The sequence below is a fragment of the Fistularia commersonii genome, chromosome 11 (genome assembly GCF_037954325.1).
Source record: "Fistularia commersonii isolate RoL2024-O1a breed Wild chromosome 11, RoL_Fcom_v1.0, whole genome shotgun sequence".
Lineage (NCBI taxonomy): Eukaryota > Metazoa > Chordata > Actinopteri > Syngnathiformes > Fistulariidae > Fistularia > Fistularia commersonii.
In genome coordinates, this window is record NC_141294.1 from 17,356,724 (window position 1) to 17,383,614 (window position 26,891).

General features: G+C 47.2%; 2 protein-coding genes across 3 annotated transcripts in view; both read right to left on the reverse strand.

The window, feature by feature from the left end:
- Positions 1-94: 94 nt before the first annotated feature.
- On the reverse strand, positions 95-5,718 carry tapbpl (TAP binding protein like). Of its 2 annotated transcripts, XM_086155495.1 has the most exons (9): positions 5,208-5,718; positions 5,068-5,134; positions 3,837-4,043; positions 3,523-3,771; positions 3,257-3,457; positions 2,191-2,358; positions 2,027-2,115; positions 932-1,157; positions 95-653 (listed from the first exon to the last, which is right to left on the reverse strand). In XM_086155495.1, exons 2-9 carry the CDS (start codon positions 5,126-5,128, stop codon positions 559-561), a joined length of 1,296 nt encoding a protein of 431 aa, XP_086011621.1. In that variant the 5' UTR covers positions 5,129-5,134; positions 5,208-5,718; the 3' UTR covers positions 95-558. The 2 variants fall into 2 exon arrangements, with proteins under 2 accessions (XP_086011621.1, XP_086011620.1); XM_086155494.1 differs by having other exon boundaries at positions 5,068-5,717.
- Positions 5,683-26,891, reverse strand: part of c1s.2 (complement component 1, s subcomponent .2) — a 23,511-nt gene continuing 2,302 nt past the window's right edge. Inside the window, exons 2-25 of the mRNA XM_086155807.1 lie at positions 25,547-26,541; positions 21,754-21,958; positions 21,215-21,395; positions 19,911-20,036; positions 19,576-19,766; positions 17,451-17,601; positions 17,243-17,358; positions 15,672-15,753; positions 15,261-15,398; positions 15,096-15,170; positions 14,240-15,009; positions 12,380-12,510; positions 11,450-11,669; positions 10,331-10,514; positions 10,118-10,258; positions 9,819-10,024; positions 9,595-9,742; positions 8,905-9,023; positions 8,747-8,825; positions 8,532-8,666; positions 8,306-8,380; positions 7,852-8,063; positions 7,576-7,778; positions 5,683-6,119 (exon numbers count right to left, since the gene is read on the reverse strand). Of these exons, the coding sequence (XP_086011933.1) occupies positions 5,729-6,119; positions 7,576-7,778; positions 7,852-8,063; positions 8,306-8,380; positions 8,532-8,666; positions 8,747-8,825; positions 8,905-9,023; positions 9,595-9,742; positions 9,819-10,024; positions 10,118-10,258; positions 10,331-10,514; positions 11,450-11,669; positions 12,380-12,510; positions 14,240-15,009; positions 15,096-15,170; positions 15,261-15,398; positions 15,672-15,753; positions 17,243-17,358; positions 17,451-17,601; positions 19,576-19,766; positions 19,911-20,036; positions 21,215-21,395; positions 21,754-21,958; positions 25,547-25,602 (4,335 nt within the window). The 5' untranslated portion in view covers positions 25,603-26,541 and the 3' untranslated portion in view covers positions 5,683-5,728. The remainder of the gene's footprint in view (positions 6,120-7,575; positions 7,779-7,851; positions 8,064-8,305; positions 8,381-8,531; positions 8,667-8,746; positions 8,826-8,904; positions 9,024-9,594; positions 9,743-9,818; positions 10,025-10,117; positions 10,259-10,330; positions 10,515-11,449; positions 11,670-12,379; positions 12,511-14,239; positions 15,010-15,095; positions 15,171-15,260; positions 15,399-15,671; positions 15,754-17,242; positions 17,359-17,450; positions 17,602-19,575; positions 19,767-19,910; positions 20,037-21,214; positions 21,396-21,753; positions 21,959-25,546; positions 26,542-26,891) is intronic.

A 26,891-nucleotide genomic window follows, 5' to 3' on the forward strand; every position in this document is an offset into this window, starting at 1 on the left:
CGGCCGGTTTATAGCTTCCGTCCCTGGTTTTTTGATTTCAAAATAAAAGCACGTAAAATTTAATTGTCAAAATAAAGGCTGTCCGGAAACACCTACACAAGAATTTCAGTGATGGCGGCTTTACATCTTGCCGACTTTTTCAAACATTGCAGATTCGAACAAACTTGGGTAATTTTAGTTTGTTATGATTTTTTATATTTTAAAATATACCAAATCAACTCTTGCACATTTTGTCATCTTTGTTGCCTCGCAGCAGAGCTTGAAACCAAGAGGATATCAGTCAACGCCTTGCCTCTCCGTACTAATCATGAACTCAATTTTTAATAAATAAACAAACCAATAACAGGAAATAAAATAGAAAATAGCTACAATTATCAATTAATTGGAAGTCATATAATTACATTTTCAAAGTGTAGTTTCATATGAGGACAAAGAAAAGAGAAAGTATTAATTTAGTGAAAACTGAATTTAATTTGACACCAAAACAGAGGATCCTGGATCTTGTCTCGATGGCCTGGATTTTCAGGATCCTTCGCACCTTCGTGATCCCCTGGACCTTCAGGACGTTTGTCGGGGTCCAGAAGAGAACCAAAACAGCTGGAGGATAAAAACCCCTGTGATCAGCAGGAGAACCAGAGCCGGCAAAAAATAACCTGCAGAACCACAACAGGAAGTCAAAGTTAAGCTTCAAAATAAAAGACAAGTAAGGACCATCTGACGTGGTGAGTCTTTTTCTCAGAAACCATAAAAGATAAACATGCAATCGATCAATGCTGTTTGACGCACATTCAAACTGTTTCTTTAATGACGGTCAAATGTAATTGACAAGCAGAAACATTTAGATTAAATTAAATCAATAAATTGAGGAAATGTATGACATTTTTAAATTCAAGAGCACACACACACACACACACACACAGCAAAGACACACTTTTTGGCGGTTCCTCCAGCAGCAGGCTGGCGGTGAGGGGGACGTCCAGCGCAGGATGCGAGACGGTGCAGACCAGCCTGGTTCCTGCGGGGACGGTGGTTCCCACGGTGATGTGACTGGACTGCGAGAAAGTCCCGTCGCCGTGACGACGGTGACCCGTCAAAAAACCCTGTTCGGTCAGGACTGTGGGCTCCGAGGACCCGGGGGAGACGGACGACCACTCGATCTGAGGAGGAGTGGGAAGGAGAAGTGGCATTCAGGGAGCGTGAAGCATTCAAATTGATGTTTAACATCTAAAAAGGCAATTTTTAAGACATTTTAAAATTCCCAAATTTCAAAAACAACAAGCAAATAATTTGAGAGATTAAATTTGAATTAAAATTATATTTAATTACAACTATACATTTTATTTGTGGAATCTTTTCAGAGATAAAGGGTTATATGTAAAAAATTAAACTCAAAAAATTCAAAGGAAAAATCAAACAGTCTTGGAATAAAATAGAATAAAAGTGTTAAAAAAAGTGAATATAAAATAAAATAAAATTTAATGGAAATAATAATTAGTTCTTGAATTAAATTTGTAGTGAAAGAAAATCAAATAACTTAATTCTATTAAATCCAAGAACAAAAAGGTGAATAAATTAAATTTAGATAAAAACCAGAAACTAAGAAAGGTTGATAACAGGTTAAAAATAAATTGAAGTCACGTTGAAAGACTTCCAGAAAAAAAAAGTTGAAGTTGAAATAAATTAAATTGAATTTGTTATTGTACAAAACGAAAAATAAGACCTAAAAAGAATTTAACAGTTTAAACGAGATTACATATAAATGTAATGATATTTAAATAAACTGCATTAAGTTGAAGTCAATGTAAAATCAATTACATTTTTACTAAAACAAAAATGTAGAAAATATAGAAAATAAAAATTAAGTGATACAATGAAAGGAAAATGTAATCAAATTAAAAATAAAATAAGACAGAACTTATATCAAATGTATTTAAATTCAAATTTCCATAGTTTAGAATATAATACAAGAAGAACATTGAAAAAAAAAGTTAAAAAAGTACAGTTATCAAAATAACAAGAAACTGACCTCCAGGTCCAGGGGGAAGAAGTTTGAGCAGAGGCAGCTGAGGGTCTGAGGGGAGCCGGGGCTGAGCTGCAGCGAAACAGTCGGTGCCTCTGAAACGGAGAGGAGAACATTTCTGAAAGTTCCGGATTCTGATTCGGAACCGGATCCGGGATCGGCAAACTCACGGAGGATTTGGAGATGGACCACCTGCTGGGCCGCCATGTGGCCCACCTTCACTGTGCAGATGTAGGTGCCCTCGTCCCTCACCTCCAACCCCTGCAGGGTCAGGGAGGCGTCCCCCTCGCCGGCCACCTGAACGGCGTCCACGCTGCAGCGCCCCCTGTGGTCCAGCACTGAGGACAGTGGCGAGGTGCCAGTTGCGAATGAACAGTTCAAAATTCACAAATCGTTTAGATGGGAGTCACGATTCCTCTTCTCTATTTACCCGTTTCCTACGTCGTGCTTGCTACTGCTAGCTAGCTAGCTGCAAATAAGAGACGAGACAACAAGTAACCGTTGTACAGTTGCTAAGCTAACTGTGTTTGTCGCAATATATCGAGTTAATTAATGGATTAGGCTTCTTGTGCCAACTCGTATTCCTCACAAAACAAACGAATCACTCTGTAACCGGATGAACAAATCACTCGGTCGCTCTGAGTAGCTCTGCCCGCTCACAAAACCAATAACTCACTCAGCAAATCAATGAACGAATCACTCAGTATCTCAAAGTATCTTCTCACTCTAAAAACTATCAACTCGCTCAGCAACTCAACAAACGACTCGTGCAGAGAAGCCTTCCCTTGTAAAACGAACGACTCACTCAGTTGCTCAGGTTTGCCACGCAACTCTTAAAATTAAACCACCGGCGCAGTATCGCAGAGTGACCCGGCTGACTTGATGACTAAAATGACCCAAAAACCAGATTCTTTTCGGTGAGCGACTCATTTAAAATTGAGTTGAAAGAAAAATAATTTTCAGAAATTATATAGCCAGGAATCAATCGAATAAAAGCCTGCAGACCGCAGATAAATTCAGGGAAAATTCTGGAAAATGACAGAAAAAAATAATAAGGAAATAAATAACAACATAAAATAAAATTGAATAAACAGGAATAAACAGGAATAAAATTCAGGATAAAATGTGTGAAAAGATAAAAAGTCAAAAATTTGGATATGATCTTTTTTCCACAAAAATAAAAGTCAAACTCCATGCACTTCAGTCTGCGACCACCTGGGGTGGGCGTCGGCTCACCCTCTGTGCTCCCCTCTACGTCGTTCGGCGTCGTTTTCATATTTAGCACCGGCCGTCCGCTCCCTCGGTGCTGCTGCCGCCACTCCACCGTCACTTCCTGTCCGGGCGCCAACTCCTGCTGCCTGAAGCCGCAGCTGAGGTGGGCGTGGCCTCCCGGCGGCGCCGCCACCGAGGTCTTGTCGGAGAACATCACGAAGACCACTGACAGGAACGGGCGTGGGTTAGCCTTGGTGAGGTTGAGAGGTTGGGCGTAGACCAAAACCTACCTTTGGTCAGCAGCGTCCCTGATTGGCTGAGGGGGAGGCGGAGCTCCTTCTGGATCGGCGTGGATTCGTCGGTTTCCATAGCGACAGTCTGCAGGACGAGAGCGGTGCTGAACCCGGCGTCGGCCACGCTGACGACGGCGATGAAGAAGTCCGAGTCGTCGGCGTACCTGCTGATCTCGCACTCCACCTCCTGCTCGTTGCAGTCGGCGTGGAGCAGCAGGCCCAGGTTCGGGAGGTCAAGTGACGACGCTGCGACGTGATTGGCTGGTTAGTGACCGTTTCCGATAGGGCGAGATGAGAAAACGGATATTAACCTGCGGACTCGAACATGACGACGGCGGGGTCGGGGGTCGCGGGGGGGACGAACGGAGTGACCGTCTCCATGTCTTCGTCCACCTCCACGCCCAGGAGGATGAGGAGGGCGGGGCTCCACGACACGCCGCTACCACCCAGACGGCCCTCCAGCGAGGGACGGTCCTTCGCCAGAGAGCAGGACAGGACCAGGTCGGCGACGGCGGCCGCTGAGGAATAAAGGGAGGCCATCAGTAACACTGGTACTACTTCTACAATAACAATACACTGATGCTACTGCTAGCATTGTTGTTGTTCGCTGCTAGCTGCCATTTTTGCACGTGTTTATACTGTTTATATATCGTCGATATATTGTTTAGATGGAACTTGTTAAACGAGTTCTATACTATTTACATATATATTGTTTACGCTGTTTATTGTTGATATTAGGTTTTCTATTTTTGATAACTTTTTCTTGCACTTTCTGCTGTGAGTGGTTGAAATTTCCTCACCGTGGGACGATTAAAGGAATATTTTATTTTATTTTAAAATCTATTCTGATTTTATTGATAAGAACAATTTTAATGATGTGTTATCTGTTGATAATAATAAGGGCTGATGAGATGAAAGTTCAGGTGGTGAAACTACAAGTAGAAAAATGAGACTTGGCATAAAATCTTTTCAATTGCAGCTGACTTGTCTTAAAAGTTAGAGTAATAATATCATGAGGAAATTTAGGATTGATGGAAATAAATTAAATCAAACAATGCGATCAAAAATAAAATTAATATCAAGTAGAGTGATGTATTGAAGATGAATAAATGTTAATTTACAAAAAGAAAAAATAAATTGAAAAAGTGAAATAAAATTCAAGTTAATTTGATTGCAAGGAAGTGAATTAAATCGAACAAAAAAATAAAAAAACCCACTAAACATTGTCTAAAAATACCAGAAACAAAACAAAAGTGTAAAACGTAATTGCATAAAATCAAATGAAGTGACATGAAAAAATAAAAGGACATTATTTGGATTGAAGATATTAAAATAAAAAAAATAAAAAAAAACTAACCTATTTTTTTTAGATCTATACTGATAAAACAAAAGTCGCAAATAAAAAAAATATATGATCACTTTAATAGAAAATGCACTTTAATAAAACATTCAGCGGAAAATGATAGTCAAGAAGGACTACTTAGTTTTAACTTCCGGTAGTTAAAACGAGCAAAAAAATACATAAACGTAAATAAAACTTACCGCAGACTTGCGTGATCAATCCGCACAGAATGATGTCAACGATTGTCACTTTCACCATCATTTACGACTAAATAAAGAAGTACGTAAAGTCCAAAAGCAATTCAAATAAAAAAAAACGATTAAACGACAGGCTTTACTACCACTTTCGATTTGACGAGATCGGGTTGCGCGGCGCAAAACGGTTTCCTGAACGCATCACGAAGACTCGGCGGCCCCCAGAACCGGCACGGTACCGGGACCCCCACGCCGGACCGGAACCCACGGAGGGTTCTCCTGCCTCACGGATGAAACGGGAGCTTAACGTCAGGCTGCTGGTTGCGCAGGCGCATTGTCCTGTCAGGAGCAAAGCGAAAGTGAAAGTGTCCGATGAGGGAGCGGCTGGTGTCGTGTTTGTGACTACATTTATGACTATTATTATTAAGTAGTACTCGTAGTAGTGCAGGTAGTAGCAATCGTTGTAGTAGTAGTAGTTGGAGAAGTACTCCATCCCCTCCCTTCTCCACCTTCTTCCACTCTCCTCGACTTTTCCACCAGCTTCCTCCTCCACACCGGTTCCTACCCAGTGGTCTTGGGTGGGTTCGGGATAAGTAAAGACGGAGGCCCAGCTTTTTTGTGGGGATTTTTGGTTTAATTGTTGGAGAAGGAACCGCCCCCCGGGGTTCTAAGCGTCTGGGGCCGACATCGCGTCGTCATTCGCCTCCATGGTGGTTCTGATCCAGTCCACGTAGTTGGCCACCCTGGTGTAAATGCCGTAGGTGCCGATCTTCCCGCATCCGACGCCCCAGCTGACGATCCCGGCCACTGAGAACCGGCCCCCCTCTTTCAGGGCGAAGGCGCTGCCGCTGTCGCCCTGGCAGGAGTCCCCGTGTCCCTCGGGCATACCGGCGCAGAACATGTTGTCCGACAGCGTCGGCATGTCGCCCTTTTGGGTCGCCATGGCGGCGGCGCAGGTGTCCTGGTCCACCACCGGGATACTCAGGTACTTCAGCTTGTTGGTCAGGATGCGGATGTTCGTATCCTGGCTGTTGGTGACGCCGAAGCCCGAAACCAATCTGGACGGGGGGGGGAGGAGAAGCTGCCGTGAACCACCGGGGAAAAGACCATCTACTATTTGGTCTTGTTTTTATGTGTTCTTGATTGGTGGTTAAATCTTAATGTCCTCATTTGGACATTTTGGTGAGATCCATTTTCTCTTACCCAGTGTTTCCCAACCTTTTTTGAGCCACGGCACATATTTTACATGAGAAAAATCACACCACCAAATAAATATGTCAAAAACATTTTTTTAACAAATTAGAATGAACCTGTAGTCTCAATTTCCTTATTGTGAAATCTAATATATCTAATATCTGTCGATTCGTCAAGTTGCAATGCAAATTTCCCACTGATGTGCAACACTTTTTTCAATGTCTGAAGACATGTCATCAATATGTCTGAAAATGCTATTATTTGAGAGAACTCTGGCTATTTCTTTATCAACGCCAGAGCCGAGCATTTCTTCTACAATGATTTTGCCGGCAGGTAGTATTAATGTTTTGCTACAATGTGTGGCTGTTTGGATTTAGAGATGAGTTCAGCAACTTTATAGCAGCATTCACTGCTTTCTCACTCATCTTAGTAGATTTCAACAATGCTGCCTGTTTGTTTACGCAGATACAAGTACTTTTTATTTTAAAAATGTATCACGCAAAGCGTCACTAACCACTCTGACACACAGATGCACGGGTTAATTCACTACCCGTTGCCATGGAACGGACACGCTGCCCACATAGACATAGGAAGACACATTATTTGCGTTGGATAAATAATTTTCGGACCAATCAGGTGAAAGTGGGCATTTTTCCTCGGCACGCCTGATGATCTCTCACGGCACACTAATGTGCCGCGGAACAGTGGTTGGGAAACACTGCTCTAACCAAATCAAAATTTTCTCACCAAATGGATCAATCCGTTCCTGATTCACTCAAATAAGAACTTCCTTGAAGAAGTCTTTCATAAGTTCCCTGTTCAGAGGAGCCTCATAAATCTCTTGAAGACCGAAGCTTTGTATTTCAGAATATCAGCTATCGTGGTTCTTGGGGCTCGTCTACGCTCTACGTATGCACGAAAACAGATCTGGACGTTAGTTACATCACTGTCCTTGAACTTCTATGTCTCCCTTGTGTTGGACTGAACCTTCAGCGGTTCATCTAATCAGAGTCCAAACTTCTGATAAGTCTCCTTCTCCCTTGCTGCCGTCCATCTCACCCCAGAGTTCCCGGCCAAAACTAAAAACTAAAAGCGCTGAGCTTCAGTGACGAGGTCATGCGGCCGCGCAATCTCAGCTCGTAGCCGGCTAGCAGTTAGCTCGTTTTTGTTCTGAAATGTTCGCTGAAAACCGGAGCTATGCTGGCGTTTCAGGCCTTTTTGGGTCCATCATTACTAAACCCCATCACCTTCTGCACCTTTATCCCATCTTTAAATTAAAGGGCTCATTCCATAGCCTGAATATCTGTCACGTATGTTTACCCCATCACGCCGTCCATGTAGGTCGCCCCTGGCAGCGGCAAACAAATGGGCATCACAGAGGAATGGAAGGTGAGAGGCTCCTCCAGTTTGATCAAGGCCACATCGTTGTTGAAGTTGCCGTAGGCTGGGTGCACGTGGATGGAGGCCACCGTGTGAGAACGGGACGCCAACAGAGTTCGAACATCAGTGGAGCCGACGTAGATCTGGGGATCGGGGGGTTGGAAGAAGTCAAAAAACATTGAGGGTGACAAATGGTGGCGATGGTACGACTGGTACCTTCACATTGGAGGGGGAAGTGTGTTGTCCTTCTTGGTAGACGTTGTGAGCGGCGGTCAGAAGCCAGCGTTCATCGATTATGATGCCGCCGCCTCTGCCGCTGAAAGGACCCCCGAAAATGAGCAGCACCTGCCAGGGAATGGTATCATCTGGGGCCTGTGCCCCCCCGATGATCCTCTTGAAGGTGGAGATGGGTTTGGCCAAACCGCAGACTGGACGTAAGGCAGATGTTAAGAGAGCCGGCAAGAACCGTGAACCACGGTACCACCTTACAAATCCCTGACCCGCCTTTGTTTGACGGAAGGCACTCCAATTTACGAGCTAATTTCTTGGTAAATTTGGAGGAAACCTAATTGAAAGTAATTACTTCCTTTTGCAGTCTAAGACTTGAGACCCCCCCCCCCCCCTCCTGACAGGAAGCTGGACTTCTTATATCGGAGAGCGAGAAGATCACCTGGTATGCATTTCGGGACATCGTAGCCGATGTGGTTCGTCCTCCACTTCCTGTCAGCCTCGCAGGTGAGATTCACTGCGGGGGTTAAAACACAAATCATTTCACGATCGATCCAAAAACCTGGGAAGGTGGAGAACTTCCCCTTCGCCCATCATGGTTCCCATGTTGGAGTCAGATCCGTCTGAAATGTAGGTTATGGGATTCCCGCTGCGTCAATGTTTCTCACCCTTATCCCCCCCGATGGGCACATAGAAGGGTTCATTGCAGCCGTACTGGACCACAGACAGGTACTGGTTCTGGGAGCCCTCCAGGAACGTCAACCGCCCGTTCCGCACCAGCGCAGGTTCACCGCAATCAATGACTACAGGAAGGAACCCAGGACGCCGTCAGCGTTTCTTGACTCGGTTCTGAGTCGTGCTCCGAATGATCTGTCTGGATTACTTTGGCACGTCGGCAGCGGAAGGTGCCACTGGCCGTTGTTCTGACACATGGCGGAGAAACTCTGGATCTCTTCACCGTTCTGAAAGACCGACGCACCTTTCACATCTCAGACAGTAACAGTAACAATGGTGTCGTAACAGCGGCCCATCCCTCCTGACCATCATGAGCTTGTATCCCGGGTCGCAGCGAACATAGATCTGGTCCCTGTAGAGGTACTCTGGCATGGCGGGGGTCACACGGCCTCTGGAGACGCTGCCGGGAGATGGACACTGCACCCCTGGGGACCACAGACACAAGGGTGACCTTCGAGGAGGGGCCTTTGGCACCTCGATGACCCCCGTCCCCGTACGAGGACACTGGATCTTATACTTCACAATCAACTGTGACTTTATTCTCTCCCTGACTTGGTGCTCACACATGGAGGCTCTCTAGCACTTTCTAGTGGCAGCTGTGGTATGACAGCTGTTCCTGATACCGTGGGCCAAATACGTCCTCATCTTTTTGGATCTTTTGTTATTCATCATCTCTCAGAGTCACAGGGAAGCTGTAGTCTCTCCCAGCTGTCATTGGACAAGAGGCGGGGTCACCCTGGACCAGTCAATCACAGGGCCACATACAGAGACACAACCATTCACTCTCATTCAATAGATTCATTCACATATCATTGGCGATCTGCATGTTTTTGGACTGGGGGAGGAACCCAGAGAATCTCGAGGAACCGACCAGAGACCTTCTTGCTGCGAGGAGGAAGCGCCTACCGATGCACCGCCCATTCGATTTGCAACGTGACGTTGCTAATGATGGGGTTGCATGTTGGGAGGACACGGGACCGTTGAAGGCCCACTCACTGTGAGTGGTGTAGTCCAGGCTCCAGCCGTTGCTGACGCCTTGATCGTCGACGTGGTAGTCCAGCGTGACGATGTTGGAGTCGGTCGGGATCCATCCGGGGCTCTCCCCGCCACACAGTTTCACCGGCTCTTTGTCGGGAACGCTGACCTGCAACAACGCCAGTCGCAACTTTACTCCGCCGCCAACGCGACGGAGGGGGCGGCATCTGAAAGAGGTGGGTAACCTGCAGCCAGTGGTGGAGGCACAGCGGGCCCTGGTCCGTGTCCACGCTCTCGATGTGGAAGACGTCGGAAAAGTTGAGCGATACGGTGAAGCCCGCTTCAACGGCGATGATGTACTGACAGGAGAGGCCGTGCGTGGGGGAATGAGGGAACCCCGGGCTGGTCAGGTGTCCTTCGGGCTCGTCGAAGATCCCCCCGCTGCAGGACACTGGGACGACAAGGAGAAGGAACCGGGAGTGTTGGGAACATCGAATTAAAAGTGAAGCGAGCTTGTTCTGTAGAACCGACACTTGATACTCACGGTCGCAGGTGCGCTGGTCTGAGCGGAGTACGTAACCGTGGTAACAGGAACAGAGGTAGGAGCCCAGGGTGTTGAGGCAGATCTGGGAGCAGAGCCGGCCCGAGCCGTCCACGGGGTCCGGCTCAGAACACTCGTCCCGGTCTGTGGAGTGGACAAGGGTGGTCAGGGTTGAGGCGGAGGCGGCAGTAGGGGACCGAGGACAGGAGGTCCTACCTATGGCCTGGTAATGAGCCAGGAAACCCACGTTCTGGTGCAGCTCGGGGTTGCTGCTGTCCGTCTGGAAGACGAGGGTGAGGGAGTTGCCCGTGGAGATGATGGGCTGCTGCCCTGGGTGATGACCGTCGGCCGAGTTCTCCTGGCCACAAAATCGACCAAGAACCTTATTCTGCTCAAGAACCTGCAGGATTCAAAGGATCATGATGAGGAGTCCAACTGGCAGCAACGCCGACACTTAGCGGTGAATTGTCTCCCTCTGATCACGACCGGGATGTGATACAAAAACATCTACTTCCTGAAACTGGCCTCTGTGGTGTGTAGTCTCCCCCATTTTACCAGCTTTAAAATGAACAAGTCACCTGCAAATCAGCTTGTAAGTCTATCAGCTAGATAATCTTTGCAACACAGGCTATGAGCGGTATCACATGTAGAAAGCACTTGGCTATTGCCATTAGCATTAGGCTATGGTATGGGCGAGCTAATTTTGTCTATGACTAGCATTGGTCGGCATGTTCGGGCGAATGTGTCAACTAGCCTGGACATGCTAGTCACTGTTTCCTCACAAGTTTTTTTTTTTAATCCAAGTTAAGATTTCCTCAGTATTAAAGTCAAACTTAGCTTTATGTGATCTGTATGATTGTTTTAGAGTAGCTGTAGCTTTGAAAGAAATTTGCTGAAAACATACCTCTTCACCAAGTACTACCCCACTAATAGCACATAGCCCCCAACCCGGAAAAACAAAACAAAACAAAAAAAAAACAAGAAATGAATGTATGTATGTATGTATGTATATGGTTCTGAGATGACTATTTGGTAGAGTGGTCACTTCTGACTTCCGAGTACTGGTACTTTGGATCTTTGGTGACTGAATAGCACTTTTTATAAGCCGCTTTGGATAAAAGCGTCTGCCAAATGACTATAATGTAATGGAATGCAATGTAATTTGTTGGAGCACATATTAATAAACATTAGCATTTATGAGCAATGAGGTGTGCCGGGGCCTGGTAAAACAGAACGCCAAAAGCTGGCTAACAGTTGGAATCTAGCTAGCTGCTACTCTTCATTTGGCAAGAGAAGAATAGCAGCTCGCGTGAGGAAGCTGTAAATAGCGCTGACTGTCAGGGCGTCGTAGAAGCAGCTCGCCGACGCCTCGATGTCAAGGTGTCTGAAGGTGAGCCGGATCTGGTAGCCCTCTGGAACCAGGAGCTCCCACTGCTGCTGCAGGTTGGGCGGGTAGGGCAGCGGGTACAGGGGGGACCGGACCTCGCCGTGCATCGCAATCGCCGCCTCCAGGTTGTGTAGCGGCGAGCCGCCGCACGACGACACCAACAGGAGGCTGAACAAACAAAGGTGGAGAGACTTCGGTCTGTTTGTTGATCTGGGTTGTCGGTCCGAAGTTGACGAGGTCAAACTCAGCCAATGATGCAAACAATCAATAAATCGGTCAGTTAATCGTCTCGAAAGCGGTGAGAACGCCGCCCTTTCGGGATTAGACCTTATTCAAATCTAAAATCAGAGCACACACGCACACACACACACACACACACACACTCTGCAGTTTAAACACAGAACCAGTCAGATGTAACCTGGGGTAAAACAGCAAAATCAAAACAAGCAGAGGATCCAGCAGCAGAAGAGATCTACTGGATCAGACGTGACTCACAGGATCCACAGCATATCTGGGCCTGGGAGATCTAATCGGTGGTTTTCAGGAGCAGGCGTCTATCTCGTCCGTGCGCTCTTGTGTTTTCCACACGTTTGGCAGCCTCCCGGTCGGTCTGTGCCGGGAAGACGTCGCAATGTTTGTTTTGGCAAAAAATATTAAAACAAAACAAAACAAATAAACACCGGTTTAGGAACAAAGAGCAGAAAACGGGGTGATAAAGTCCCTCCGAGGGCGGGAGAGGAACGTAGAGAGGCAGGCCGGACTCGCAGGAGCATGGAAACGAAAGAAAAATGAAAAAGAAAAAAAGAAAGATCAGTTTTATGTGTTTGGTCCTACTCAAATGTGACGTGCCCTCTAGAGGCCGTTTGTTGTAACTGCACCCAGAGGAGGCCTGAGGGCACCAGCAGATGATCTGCACCTCCTTCAGACACGCAGGTTTGATCATGCCCAACTCCTCCTCCATTGATAATTCACACCCACGGACAGTGGAGAACCTGGAGAGAACACAAGCCTAAGAGCGAGGAGAGAACCAAAGTAGGACAACATGAAGACTCCACACGGAGAACATAGAGAGAAGACATTGAGAACCACCACTGAAGAACGTGGACCCTCTCTGCTGAGTTGATAGTGTTGACCCTTGACCCATTATGACTTCCCAATATTAATTTAAGAAAAATAAAATAAAAAAATAATGAGTGAAAGTAGAAGATTTTGGGTGTGTGATCAGAAAACATTTACTTTCCATCTGTCTCCACCTTCTTCTTCTGCCTCAATGCCGCTGTGAGAACCCAAGCCCAGGGGAGGAGGAACGTCGGCCTAAAGGATGTTGTGAGAGAATTCGGGATCGGGAATCACATTGATGTTGTGAAGGTCCAGGGAGTCCTATTACAGTGAGGATGATGGGATGACTTCTGCTGCAGCCGTCAGGTTAGGGATGAAGACCACGCAGGAGGGGACTAGGATGAAGACAACTCAGGAAGGGACCAGGATGGGAACCAGAAAGGGAGTGGACCAATATGACCACAGGGATAGGACCAGGATGAAGACCATGTGAGGAAAGGACCAGGATAAAGACCAGAGAAAGGACCAGGATGAAGATCATCCAAGGAAAGGACAAAGACAACCCCCTCAAGAAAGGACCATGATGTAGACCACAGGTTGAGGACAAGAATGAAGACCGGAAAGGAAAGGACCAAGAGGAAGACCACGCAGGAGAGGACTGGGATGAAGACAACTAAGGAGGGGACCAGGATGAAGACCAGACAAGGAGTGGACCAATATGACGACAGGGATAGGACCAGGATGAAGACCAGACAAGGAGTGGACCAATGTGACGACAGGGATAGGACCAGGATGAGGACCACACAGGGAAAGGACAAGGATGAAGATCCAGGACCAAGACAACCCCCTCAGGAAAGGACCATGATGTAGACCACAGGTTGAGGACAAGAATGAAGACCGGAAAGGAAAGGACCAAGAGGAAGACCACATAGGGAGAGGACCAGGACAAAGACCATGCAGGACAGGACGGTGATGGCCATCCACGACAACTGTCTGTTACGACTCTGTCCACCGAGCGGAAGCAGAGAACCACCTGGGCCCCTAAAACTGGGGCAGAAGGTCCATGGACCAGGAAGCAGAGACCCACTAGAGGACGTGTGCAAACCAAACCAAACCTTTATTCGCTTTCAGATCAGATAGTTAAAAGAATCAAGAAAGTTATCTATATATTGATTGACAATTACAGTTTTGACCGATGGCTGTGGCGGCTAATACGAGCATACGAGGTGTAATTACGAGTGAATAAAAAAGTAATTACGATTCGTCCTATCATTTTGAAAACATAGTAGTTATTGATCTGATTATTACAACAAACTAACCAATGATGAAAAGTGTTAGTTTTTTTTTTACTGTTTTTATGGAGGTCCTTTTCGGGGTGGGACAGAACCAAACTTCTGGTTGACCTTCAGGTTGTGTCTCGTGGATTCTTCCAGATCGTGTGTCGATTGGTGTTGTCTAGAAAAGTTAATCAGCAGAAATTAATGAACTGATTATAAATGTTGTCTCTGCTCCTCCCCGTTCGTTGTTGCCTTGGCCCCCGGTCACACCTCCAGTATCTTCTCAGCTCATCTGCAAACAGTTATTCAAGTCGATCAGAGCCTCAGGCGTGGTTTTGATTCTCTAACCTGGAGGTCCTTCTTGGTGGACGGGGGTTCTCATACACAACCTCAAGCTCTGACTGCCAAGGATTTCTCCGTCTTCTCTACGGTGTCCCTGATCCAGTCCACGTAATTGTGCACTTTGGTATAATACCCGATGAAGAGCTTCCTCGAGCATGGCGGCCCCCAGGACACGATGCCCGCCAGGTAGAACGGCCCCGAGTTGGCGTCCAGTATGGGAACCACGAAGGGGCCGCCGCTGTCCTGCTTGCAGCTGTCCTTGTTCTCTGCACCGGCGCAGAACATGTTCTGGGTGTAGACCATGGGCTCACCGGGTTTCAGGTGGTGCGTCTGCTGACACTTGTCCTCGGGGTACAGGCCGATGGACGTGTACAACAAGTTGCGAGAGGTGCCTTTCAAGGTCATGCCGAAGCCCGACACCGAGCCCTGGTCGTCTTCCGTAAGCGGCGCCACCGGCAAGCAGACGGGGAGCAGGTTCCAGTTCAGGTTCACCCGGGTCGAGAACCGGATCAGGGCGATGTCGTTGTCGTAGCTGGTGCGGTCGAGGACGCCCTGGACGTAGCCCGGGTGGATGATGATCTTCTCACTTTGCAGCTCCACGGCGTCCGCCGCCTGTCCTTCCACCAGGCCGCCGTACAGGATCACGGAGGATTCCTCCAAGTTCTCCACCACATGGGCAGCGGTTACCGCCCACCGGTCGCTGATCAGAGACGCCCCGCCTCGTCGGGGTCTTTTGATGAGCAGCTGCCAGGGGATCTGACCCTTTCTGGCCGCAGTGCCGCCCATAATCCGACCGGCCGCCAAGGTGGAGGGGAGGGGGACCCCGCAATCTGGAGGGCGCAGGGAGGAAGCAGGGGTTGTCAGGTTGAATCCGACCCACCATCCGTCTCTGCTGATCAACAGGAGAAGGTCTCACCCTCCTTGCAGATGGGGATCTCCGTATGTCCGCCGACCGACTCCCACTCTCCTTTGGAGTTGCAGGTGTAGGTGTCTGTTGGGAAGCGGCGAGTCCGTCAGCGAACCATAGCCTCCACTCGCAAAAACCAAAACAAGCGTTGAAAGGCGGAGTTGCGGAGCATACCGTCTCCCTCCAGTCTGTAGAAGCTGGAGGTGCAGTTGAACTGGATGCGGGCCTGGTACTGAGTCCGGCCCACGTCCGGCCCGCCGACCAGCGCCAGCACGCTGTCCTTTGGAATGAACGGAACTCCGCAGTCCACGGCTGGAGAAGCGATTAAAAGGACAACGTAAAAAAAAAACCCCTATTCATCAGTAATAGCTGTGTAATTACACCAAAGAGCCACTGCATGATTGTTATTACACGTTTATGTCACTTTATTAAACTCTGGTGGTCCATTATGAGGACAAAGAGTTATTACACAGACGTTCTACACCCCCTGTTTGTTCTTTTAGCAATGACGACTACGATCTGGTGGACGCCATGTATGACGTCCTCGTGCGAGGACAGATGGCGTCGCGGTGTCGGCGGACTCACGATCGCAGCTGTGGGCGGGCAGCCACACGCCTGAGCTGTCGCACGTGGCCACGTACTGGGATGTCAGCGGCTCCAAGTCATCCTGAGGCCACGGACAAGAGCGAGGGGCGAGAATTGGGTCAACCAGACACACACACACACACACAAATACATAAAAGCACACACATACACAGCTACATACACGTGAAAGCACACACACTCAGGAATATAAAAACACACACACAAAGACATGCATAAAAACACAAATACAAACAATGGCACAAATAAATACACCGTGCACAGTGTATACACAACTACATGCACGGACACAAATAAACACACACACTTACAGGCACCGACATGAAAAATAAAAACAGACATACATGTAAATATATGCAAAACAAAACTAACGTACACACACACACACAAACACACACACACACACACACAGTGTATACAACACTGGGGGGGTTGGGGGGGTGTAACAGAAAATAAATGAGAAGCGCTAGTACACACTAAGACAATAACACAAATAAACACACACACTTATATGCAGACATGAGAAAAAAACAAACATTCATGCAAATACACACAAGAAAAAAATAAACACAAAATATATATATATACAAACACACAGACAATTATGCGAAACACAAATAAATATTCACTTAAAAGTACACACTCAGACAGCTATACACACACAAATTTATAAGTAGTCATGAATACATGACAAAAATACACACACACACACACACACACACACACACAATGACCTTGTGTATATGCAGACAAATAAATACACACGCATACACACAGTGTAAAGATCATTACACACAATGCAATTACACACTTAAACACAAATAAACACACATATAAATGTGTATGAAAAATAATCACACACAAAAAAAGAGAAATGAGACACACACAAAGACAACTACAAACACAAATATATACACACAATAAAAACGCAAATATAAACAGATTTAAGACAAACACAACATGAATTGAAAAAAAAAACATACACAATAAAACAGACACAAACACACAAAGTTTACTACATACACTAATAAACACACAAACACATGCACAAATAAACCCACACACACAAAATCAAATGAAAAGACAACTACACGAATACATTCACACAAACACACACACACAGAAAGGTAGATACACACATTAATCAACACACAAATACATGCACAAATAAACACGCACAGACACACACATATACACAAATAAACCCACACACAAAATCAAATGAAAAGACGACACAAATACATTCACACAAACGCACACACACAAAGGTAGATACACACATTAATCAACACACAAATACATGCACAAATAAACACGCACAGACACACACATATACACAAATAAACCCACACACACACTAAATGACATGAAAAGAAAATCAAAAAAACAAACAAGAATACACGTAATTACACACATTAATAAACCAACGAACATGTGTACAAAAAACACACACACACAAAATCACATGTTAAGACAACAACACACACTCAAAAATACAAACAACACAAAAAAAAAAACACACACACACACACCCCTGCTTCTCCAGTACTTACAGAGTTGACAAAATGGCCGACGTCACAGGTCACGGTGACCGTCTCACCCTGCTTGTACTGCGATTTTGGGGGGTTCATGGAGGATCGGGGCGTCACCGGCGACACACACACTTTGTCTGCGCGGGGACACGGGTAGAGGGACAACCATCAGCACGCCGCACACGTCACCGCAAACACCGTGTCACCGCCGCCTCCGCCGCCGCCGCACCTTGAATCCCGAACTGCATGACGAAGCCCTTGTTGGAGCCGAAGCCGTCGGAGGTGAAGAGGACGGTGACACGGTGGGAGTGTGTGAGGAGGGGGGACGGCGGCGGGACGTGGCCGCAGAACGGGCCCAGGACCCCCAAGTGGGTCTGAATCTGGGGACAAACACACACATCACTATCGATTATGGATTAGATCCTGTTTAGGACGGCGGTGAGACAGAGTGTGTGTGTGTTTGTTTTCAATGTGCAGTTGTAATGTACATATCTGTGTATTTGTTTATTATCAGAGTGCAGTATGTGTGTATGTGAGTGAGTTCGTGTGTGTGTGTGTGTGTGTGTGTAATTCACTGTGCTTCTGTGTGTGTAGGAGTGGACGTCAATGTGTTTACGGTTGTCTGTGTGTGTATGTGGGTCCGTAATTAACTACATTTCTGAGTGTGTGTGTGGACATCTGTGTATGTTTGTTCATTTTTAGAGTGCGGTTGTATGTATCTGTGTGTTTTGTCAGTGTGCGACAGTGTGTGTAAGTTTGGTTGTCAGTGTGCAGTTGTCTGTATGTGTGTGTCTGTGTTGAAATGTGTTGTTGTGTGTGACCGTGAACATTTAGGTATGTTTGGTTTTTCAGACTGCAGTCGTATCTGTGTGTGTGTCTGTGTGTGGTCAATGTGCAAGTGTGCCTGTGTGTTTCTGTTTGTGTATGTACTGCTAGTGTGTCTCTTTGCTGCTGTCTGTGTAAATGTGTGTGTCTGTTTATTGCCAATGTGCAGTTCCATGAGTTTCTGTGTGTGTGCGTGTCTGTCTATTCGTGGAGGTTTGTGTGTGTATTTGTTTAGTGTTAGCATGGGATTGCCTGTGTGTGTGTGTGTGTGTGTGTGTAACAACTTGTGTTAGAATGTGGCAAAGATTACCTCATTTGGGGGGATAAATGGCTCACACACATGCACACAGACACACACACACACAGACAGACAGACACGCGCGCGCGCATTTACGCCCCCCCCACACACACACACACAAACACATCTGCGCTCTGAGAATGAACACACAGATACACATACATAGAGAAACACTGTTAATCTCAGACACACACAGACAACTGCACACTGAGAATAAACAAACGCACACAGACACACACACACACACACACACACACACACACAGCCGCACACTGACCACACAGAGACACACACATAATGCACTCTGAAAATAAACACACAGGTGTGTGCACACACACACACAGAAACACATGGTTATCACAGACACACACACAGACAACCGCACACTGACAAACAAACTCACACACACATGTGCAACTGCACTCTGAAAATGAACAAACACACATAGATGTCCACACACATGAACACACGCACACGCAAGAACACAATCTCAAACACACACAGAAACAGACAACTGCACACTGACCATAAACAAACTTTGACACACACACGGACACACTCACACACATGCAGCTGCGCTCTGAAAATGCACTATTAATCACACACACACACACACACACACACACAGACAACTGCACAATGAAAATAAAATAACACTGACAGCACACACACATACACACACATACAACATGCAACTGAACACATAGATGTCCATACACATGTCCATAGATGTCACACACACACACACACACAACTGCACATTGACAAACAAACTCACACACACATATGCAACTGCACTCTGAAAATGAACCAACACACTTAAATGTCCACACACATACGCACACGCAAGAACACAATCTCAAACACACACAGCAACAGACAACTGCACACTGACAATAAACAAACTTAGACACACACACACGGACACACTCACACACATGCAGCTGCGCTCAAAAAATGCACTGTTCATCACAGACACACACACACAGACAACTGCACAATGAAAATAAACTAACAGTGACAGCACACACACAAATACACACACAAACAACATGCAATTGAACACATAGATGTCCATACACATGTATACACACACACACAAAGACGACTGCACATTGACAATAAACAAACTCTTGGCTTCCTATTAGCTATAACAAAGATGTTGCCATATGGGGGATAAATGGCTCACACACACACACACACACACACGCTTCCTAATCTTGAGATTCACCGTCACGGCATCGATGCAGCCCCTGTCTGCGCTCTCCTCCACGTCGAAGTCCTTGAAGTCCAGCTGGAGCTGGAGGTGAGCGTCCACCTCCAGGGCGTACCTGCAGCGGGCGTTCTCGGCGTAGGCGTTGGGCCAGGCGGGGCTGGATATCTGACCCCTGGTCTGACCCGACAGGTCCTGGGAGCAGCTCACTGCACGTTAGCACGTTAGCACGTTAGCTCGGCGGGTTGGAATTGCCGACGGCATGCTGCGAGAATACTTTTTTAGAAGTACAAACATGTGCGGCGAAATTAAGTTTCCAGTGTTGACCACACGGGGGCGCCGCCGAGCCGTACCTGTGCACGTGTGTCGGTCTGTGTCCAGGTGGTAACCGTGGCGACAGGAGCAGGAGTACCCGCCGACGAAGTTGTGGCAGAACTGGGTGCACCGGTTGTCCAGGTCGTCGGTGCACTCGTCGAAGTCTGCGGGCGAGTTTTTAAGTTTTGAGTTCCCCGCTAATCTGCTTATTCCCCTCGGATTATCAACGGATGACCGTTAATCCCTAGTTCCTCCCTTGCGGGACAAGAGGTGAAGACAAGAAGCGTCAGATGGAAGTCGTATGTTAAGACTTAAAGGAATCTCAGATTAAATTATTGGTGTTGTCAGATGACAATAATTACATGGGATTAGGGATGTTGGACTGTTAGATTACGATAATGTGAGGATTGTGGCAGTGCTTCTCAATTATTTTCTGTTACGCCCACCCGAGAAAGAAGAAAACATTTCGCGCGCCCTGACTCTCCTCCGCAACTGTAGAGTGTCATTTGTCTATAACATTGTAATAAGCAAACTATATGCTTATAACAATGTAAACAACATTGTTATCTGCACAACGTTGTATTCTTATTACCATTAAAGAAAAGAAAAAAAGAAGGAAATATAGATCAACTTGCAACCAAGAATAACTTTATTAACATTATTTTTTAGTCTGTAAAAGAATCAATTTGCCTGAAATTTAAAAAAATTAAAACCTTATTTCAACGACAAACATTTTTTGACCAACTGAACCAGTTGATACTGAAAAATAAAATTAAATAAAATCAATAGATAGTAATAATAAATTCAAATTGATAAGCAACATTAACTCAGGAGCACAATATGTAAAACACTTTCACCTACAAAATAAAGATTAACAATTTTTTTTTTTTTTTTAATTTTATTATTTTTTTTATTAAAATGAGGAAGTCCGGATTAATGGCTTCAATGAGCACGTTTTGCAGCGCGCAGCTTTTGAAGCATGATACTGCAACTCTCAGCTCACAGGAAACACACCGTTTTTTTTCTCATCTCCCACAGTGCAGCCAAACGCTATCATATTTATTATGCATGTCTTAGCTTTCGTTTGTCTCATTATCTCCGTCTCTCACTTTCCTGATCATCCTTGTCATGTATTTTTCCATGGTGTCTCTTCATATCTCCTGCTCTGTCTAGAGTGTGTGCTTGCTCAGTGCAAAAAAAAAAAAAAAAAACTACACCAAAACCTACTGTGGATGTGCACTTGCACAACAAAACATAAGCATGTTCCCCGGGGTCACGCTCACCCTCCTAGAGGGGGCGCCCCGCTATTTGATTAACGGACAGTCGGCGGAGGGCTGGTCACCTTGCAGAGTGTAAAAGCCGCGGAAGCCAGTGTGTCTGCGGGTGTTGGAGAAGTCCGAGTGGAAGGAGAGCGAGAGGCAGCCGCCGGGTGGGGAGCGCAGCGTGGGGTTGACGGTCCGATCCAGCTCCTCGGGTCTCATTCGCCCGCAGAGGACCGAGATCAGGCTCTGGTTGGAGAAGATCTGGAGGGAGACGGGGTCGGTACAAGGACACCGAACCGTTAAGACGTTCCTCAAGGAGCGTCAACGGCAAACATCCAACCATTCACCCTCTCATTCACATCTACGGATAATTTAGTCATGGAGAGGACACTTAGAAAGAACCTGGGTAAGAGAACATGGACAGAACAAACAGAGAAACCAAGGTTGGAGAACATGGAGAGAACCCAGGGAGAAGAACATGGAAAGAACGCACAGCTAGAACTCCAGGTTCTTAGATGTAACCTCGGAGCTGCGAGGACATCGTCCCTACACGTCTCATTCGTCAACATCTCACAAATTGGTTCGCTGTCAGAACCTCTCCATGCGGCGTGGAACCGACCTGCACGGCGTCGTCATCGCAGGCGTGACTGTCCTCCAGGTCGAGGTGAATCAACCGGAGGGACACGGTGTGACCTCGGGGCGCGCACCTGCTCCAGCTGAGGCTGGCGTGGGGCGGGTACCCGCCAGGGTAACCAGGAGACTGCACCCACCCCAGCAGGGTGGCGGGGTCGGCGGCGTGGGCGAGCAGCAGCAGGAGGGGGAGGCTGGGGGAGGACCAGAGACGGACCGTCAGGGAGGCGGAAGGGGACCCTGACACGGCGACGACCGACCGGAGAACTCGAATTTGCGCGGGGCTCTTATTTTGTGCAGCTAGAAACAGGAAGTTGGACAGCGGGGGGACGTATCGACAAGGAACTGCCTGTTGTCGTGGCAACCAAAGGGGCTGCCTTTCAGCTGTAGCCTGCACGCTAGCAAAAACAAAACCAAGATTCGGGAAGAAACCACTTGTCAGTTGTGTAAGTCAGACTTGATGGAACATGGAAGTACCAGGAAGTAGTACATGTCTTCATGTACATGTATGTAGCAGCGTCCTAGCTTGTCCAAGCTGGACCCGATCAAGCAATGAACATGAATCCATTGGGCAGATGGGACGCCGACAGGAAGAGAACTACGCAATGTCTCTAACCGGGCCGGCGCTCCCGGAATGCTCATTTGTTCCGGTTGAGTCCATGGGGGTCGACACCATCGCTGTCCTTTCACTGTCTGAGCGCGATTGTGCTCAGCTCGTTCCGTTCCCCGTTTTGCTGACGCCTCCGGGAAGCAGCAGAAACAGAAACGACGACAATGACAGAGCTTAACAATCTATTTGGTCGTTTTAGCGAAAACCCGTTGGTTGAACGTGTTGACTCACCTTCGGGATTAACCGACCCTGTGGGGTTGAAGGTCAACTACACGGACAGTGACGGGCTGCGTCATCTTGCCCACAAAACACACGCTTTGACGTTCTCCATCCTTAATCTAATCCTGTAATCTGTTTTCAAGATTACATGTATCCTAGAGTCATATGACAGATTGTCATATAAAATCCCCCCTAATGTTCATACCGACAAGATGTGCTATCATGGGGTAAAACAGAAAATTCCACTGCAATTACGCAAAGTAACTCTTCAATGACGGCTATTACGCAGTAATTAAAGTGTTACAACACGAGTTACTACCGGTCATTACTACCCGCTAAACAGTGCGGAAAAAAACCCAAGAGAGCCTACCTTGATTTTAACATCGCTGTCAGATTAAATCCAAACTGAAATAAGAATTGGCTTCCTCTTTTATTATTTCCATTTTTTTTTTTTTTTTTTATTTTCTGCCTCCTTCTTCCTTATGCCCCCCCCCCCCCCCCCCCCCCCCCACTTTGCAAATGTCAGCATTTTTTTGTTCATCTATTTGTGGGCTCTTCGATTCCTTTTGTTTTGCGGGAAACGAGTGCTGCGGCGGTGGAGGCCAAACGGCAGGAAAACAAAGAGGCCCTGGAATAATTTCAGCGAGAAACAATGGATGTGGAAAGGAAGCAGTAGTCGTAGTAGTAGTAGCAGTAGTAATCTTTCATTTCCAAATATGTAAATATATCATTGATTCGAATAAAACTATCGTTATCAGCCGTCAACCATCCAACGGACAATTTAGGGTCTTCAATGAACCTGCTGATTTTTTTTTTTTTTAGACCTTGTGAGGAAGACAGAGGACCTGAAGAGAAAATGAACCAAATATTGACGTACTGCCTTTGGACTAGAAGAGGAACATGGAAACCCTGCAGAGAGCTTACAGAGGGAACCCAGGCAGGAGAACACGGAGGCTCCTCCTCACTACATCACAACCTGAGAAGCTGGTGGGGTTTCTGTGTTTTATAACAGTGTTATTACACAGCGGAGTGGAAACCCGGCTGATGTAATAACGGAGATTCAGCACAGTAATACCAATGTTATTACCACTTATGACTATTACAGGGTGTTTTTGTGGTGTTTTTTTTTTTTTTTTTTTGCAGATGTATTCAAAGCCATTGTGGGGAAACGACCCGGCACGGAGAAAGAGAGCGAGAGAGCGAGAGAGCGAGAGAGCGAGAGAGGGTGGAGGAAAAGGTGGAGCGAAACGAGTCATTGTGACACTTGCATGAAAATACGTGGTGGGGGGGCAGGAAGGAAACGGTAGGGTTGAGACGACGAGAGGCGGTGGGGCAGCAGATAAAGGTCACCAGGGCTTTTCCAGTTGTCCAGCCGCGAGCGAGGACTCGGCGAGGTGACGACACGGTCGGTATAGCGGGCGAAGGAGGGGGGGGTGGGACGTTTTAACCCGGCAGGCGGCGGCGGCGGCGGAGAGTTGGGACTTTTGCTTGATGGGCTCCGGATGGCTGTGACAGGATGCAACGAGGACAAGTACAAGGGCAAGGATGGGATCTGCTGCGACCGCTGCCCCGCAGGTCAGACCCAAGCGGGATTACACAGCTATTACACATTTATTAAGAGTTTGAGGCGCGCATCTTTCATCGGCAAGACCAGGGTTAGGACTTTTGTAAAGTTCATTTTTATCTTCATCAGAATGAGGAAATTAATTGATTATTTCATGCATATCCCGCACTCGCCCTGGAGCAGTCAGGACACATAAGGAGGCATTTGAGCGTTCACTCCCTTATCCACGCAAATGTAGAAAAATACAAGCTCTCTTGTTCAAACGTCTGACAGAGACATGCAACTGTTCACACGTCTTTCACACCTCCGGGTAATGTAGCTTCTCAGACCAACCTCTAGCTTGTTTTTGGGAGACAGAAAACCCAAAGGAACCCCACACAGAGGTCAAAAGTGTCGGCATCGAAGCAGGGACCTTCTTGCACTGAGGTGGAAACACCAACCAGGAGCCAGTAGAATCAGATACGATCTCATCCCCAGTGAAGTTTCCTTTAGCGTCACATGCACTAGATGCCTCTTTGGACGAACCTGGAGTGTCAGGTGTTGGAGGTTGTATTTTCCACATCTTTCTGTTCCAAATGAGAAATCACCCTTGACACCGTGGCTGAAAAAATAGCCGCCTCTCCAGGTTTGTCAAAAAATGGCGAGAAAAGGGCTGCGTAAAGCGTTGGCATGGGACACAGGCATGGGAGCAAGGACATGTAGCCTAAGGCAGCTGTTTTTACCATTGAGGCAGTTAAGGGTTTTTATGTATGTATGTTATTTATTCATTCGTTTTTTAAGTCTTTCAGTAAAGTAAATTAAACCAACCAGGTTTTGGTGAGGGGAAACCTGATATAGGCATGGTGGCCCCGTTGCCCGCCACGTGCTGCAGCTATGTAACGGCCGGAAAGTAGATAACCTATTTTATGCTAACGCCGAGTCCTAGCAGGTGCTTCTTCCTCCTGCTGCGCTGCCATGGTAACCTTCATACAAGCAACGGCAAACCTCCCGTGATCGAGGTCTCGCACAACGCCGTCTATCCGGCCGTCCAATGACGTGTCAATGTTTCGTTCCCCCCCTTCCAGGAACGCATGTGAAGACCCCTTGCAACAAGACAAGCAAGACCGAATGCATCAGCTGCAATGAGGGGCTCTACATGGACACCAAGAATTACCTTGACAGATGTCACATGTGCAAGCAGTGCAGCTCCAGTGAGAGACACACACACACGTACACACACATTCAGATGTAGTTTCTAACGGCGTCTTTGGGAGGAGCCTATCAGAACTAGATGCCACATAAGGGGCTGGACTGATACTTGGACAGACCGAAAGCTGCCGAGTCCGATTGGTTGCAGGTCCGGATGTGAGGGAGTCTGAAATCAGTTGGGCGGGAACTAGAGTGGCCTACCTCGGTGGCATGGTGAGGAGGTTCCAGGCTGGCCTGAGGGTGCAGCGTCCAGTCATTCATGGCTCTGCCCGCAAAGCCCTTGTATGGCGGTCTTCCTGCCACCTATGTGATGGAATCAGACTCATTAACCTGGTCTGGGTTTTGGGGTTCTTACGCAAGCTGACGGGCAGGACCGAATTTCTGCACGATGACCCAGGTTGATTTCCGACGGGGTCTTGAGTTGGTTCCGATGTTCTGGACCCGACGTGACGTTCACTGCAAGCTGACTTACAACGAGACATAATTGACTGTATTTGTTCTTCTTGAAGTCGGAAAGGGCCACCAGATCAGTCCACCACCTTTTCCCCGTGTCCTTCTTTTGTGTCCCAGACTTTACTGACCGTTCCTCGCAGGCACTCGGACGTTTTGAATATCTCGCCTGTCTTGGCCGGTGGGTTGGAGATGGAGAAAATTGATCTTTCCTTCGGTGCCAATCGGGGTCGGGACTTTGCTTTCTGGACCTCTTACTTCTACTTCCTTGTGCTTCTGGTTGTCACTTAGCTTCTCCTTTTGTTTTGTGATGTGTTCCCCCGAAGCCTCGTCTGTACCCCCCCAACGTGAACGCTGCCGCCGTGCAAGGCGTCGATTCAGGTTTTTACTCGCTTTTGCGTTTTACTTCCTGTGCCTCTAAAAGAGCACTCTTCGGTTTCCTGTTCTGCTCATTGGCTCAGTTCACCGTCAACTTCAATTTCCTGTCAGTACTATCACCTGATTCTCATCCTGCTTCGCTTCCTGCCTTTGTTTGGTAATCCCGCCACTTTCTTCGGTCACCTGTGCCTCGCCTTCGATCAAACCTTACCCTCTCCAAACCACATTTTGGCAACCAAACCGCATTTTGGTTGCGTTCCTGCACTCCTTGCGGGGTCTGGTATCCTTGTACCATTGCCTTTCTCTTCAGCTCAAGAGGGATGTTCTTCTGTTTGGAGAATCCAAGGGGTAGAACAGAACATCAGCCCCTATGGGAACACAAACACACTTGCTCGGATTCAGATTTTGAAATGGTCAAAGTGAAATGGTCAAGTTACTTTTTCGTGTCAGAACATCAAACGATGGAGGGTTTAGGCGAAGGCCGCGTTTTGTGAGATCTCTGTCTTTGTTTCAGACAAAAACGAGGTGACGACAGAGAGCTGCAGCGCCCTAAGCGACACGAAGTGCGAGTGCGCGCCAGGTTTCTACTGCAACGCCTCGCCCTGCGACTACTGCCAGGCTGTGACCCTCTGCCCCCCGGGGTCGGGGGTCAAACTCAACGGTAAGTCCGCCGACCCCACCTGAAATCGGGGGGGGGGGGGGCGTAAAATTTGTGAAC

Coding starts and splice junctions, on each gene's coding strand:
- tapbpl (XM_086155495.1), bottom strand. CDS start 5,128: ATGATGGTGAAAGTGACAATCGTTGACATCATTCTGTGCGGATTGATC. Junction 4,044..5,067: donor ATTGATCACGCAAGTCTGCG/GTAAGTTTTATT, acceptor TTTATTCCTCAG/CGGCCGCCGTCGCCGACCTG. Junction 3,458..3,522: donor AGGGACGCTGCTGACCAAAG/GTAGGTTTTGGT, acceptor CGTTCCTGTCAG/TGGTCTTCGTGATGTTCTCC.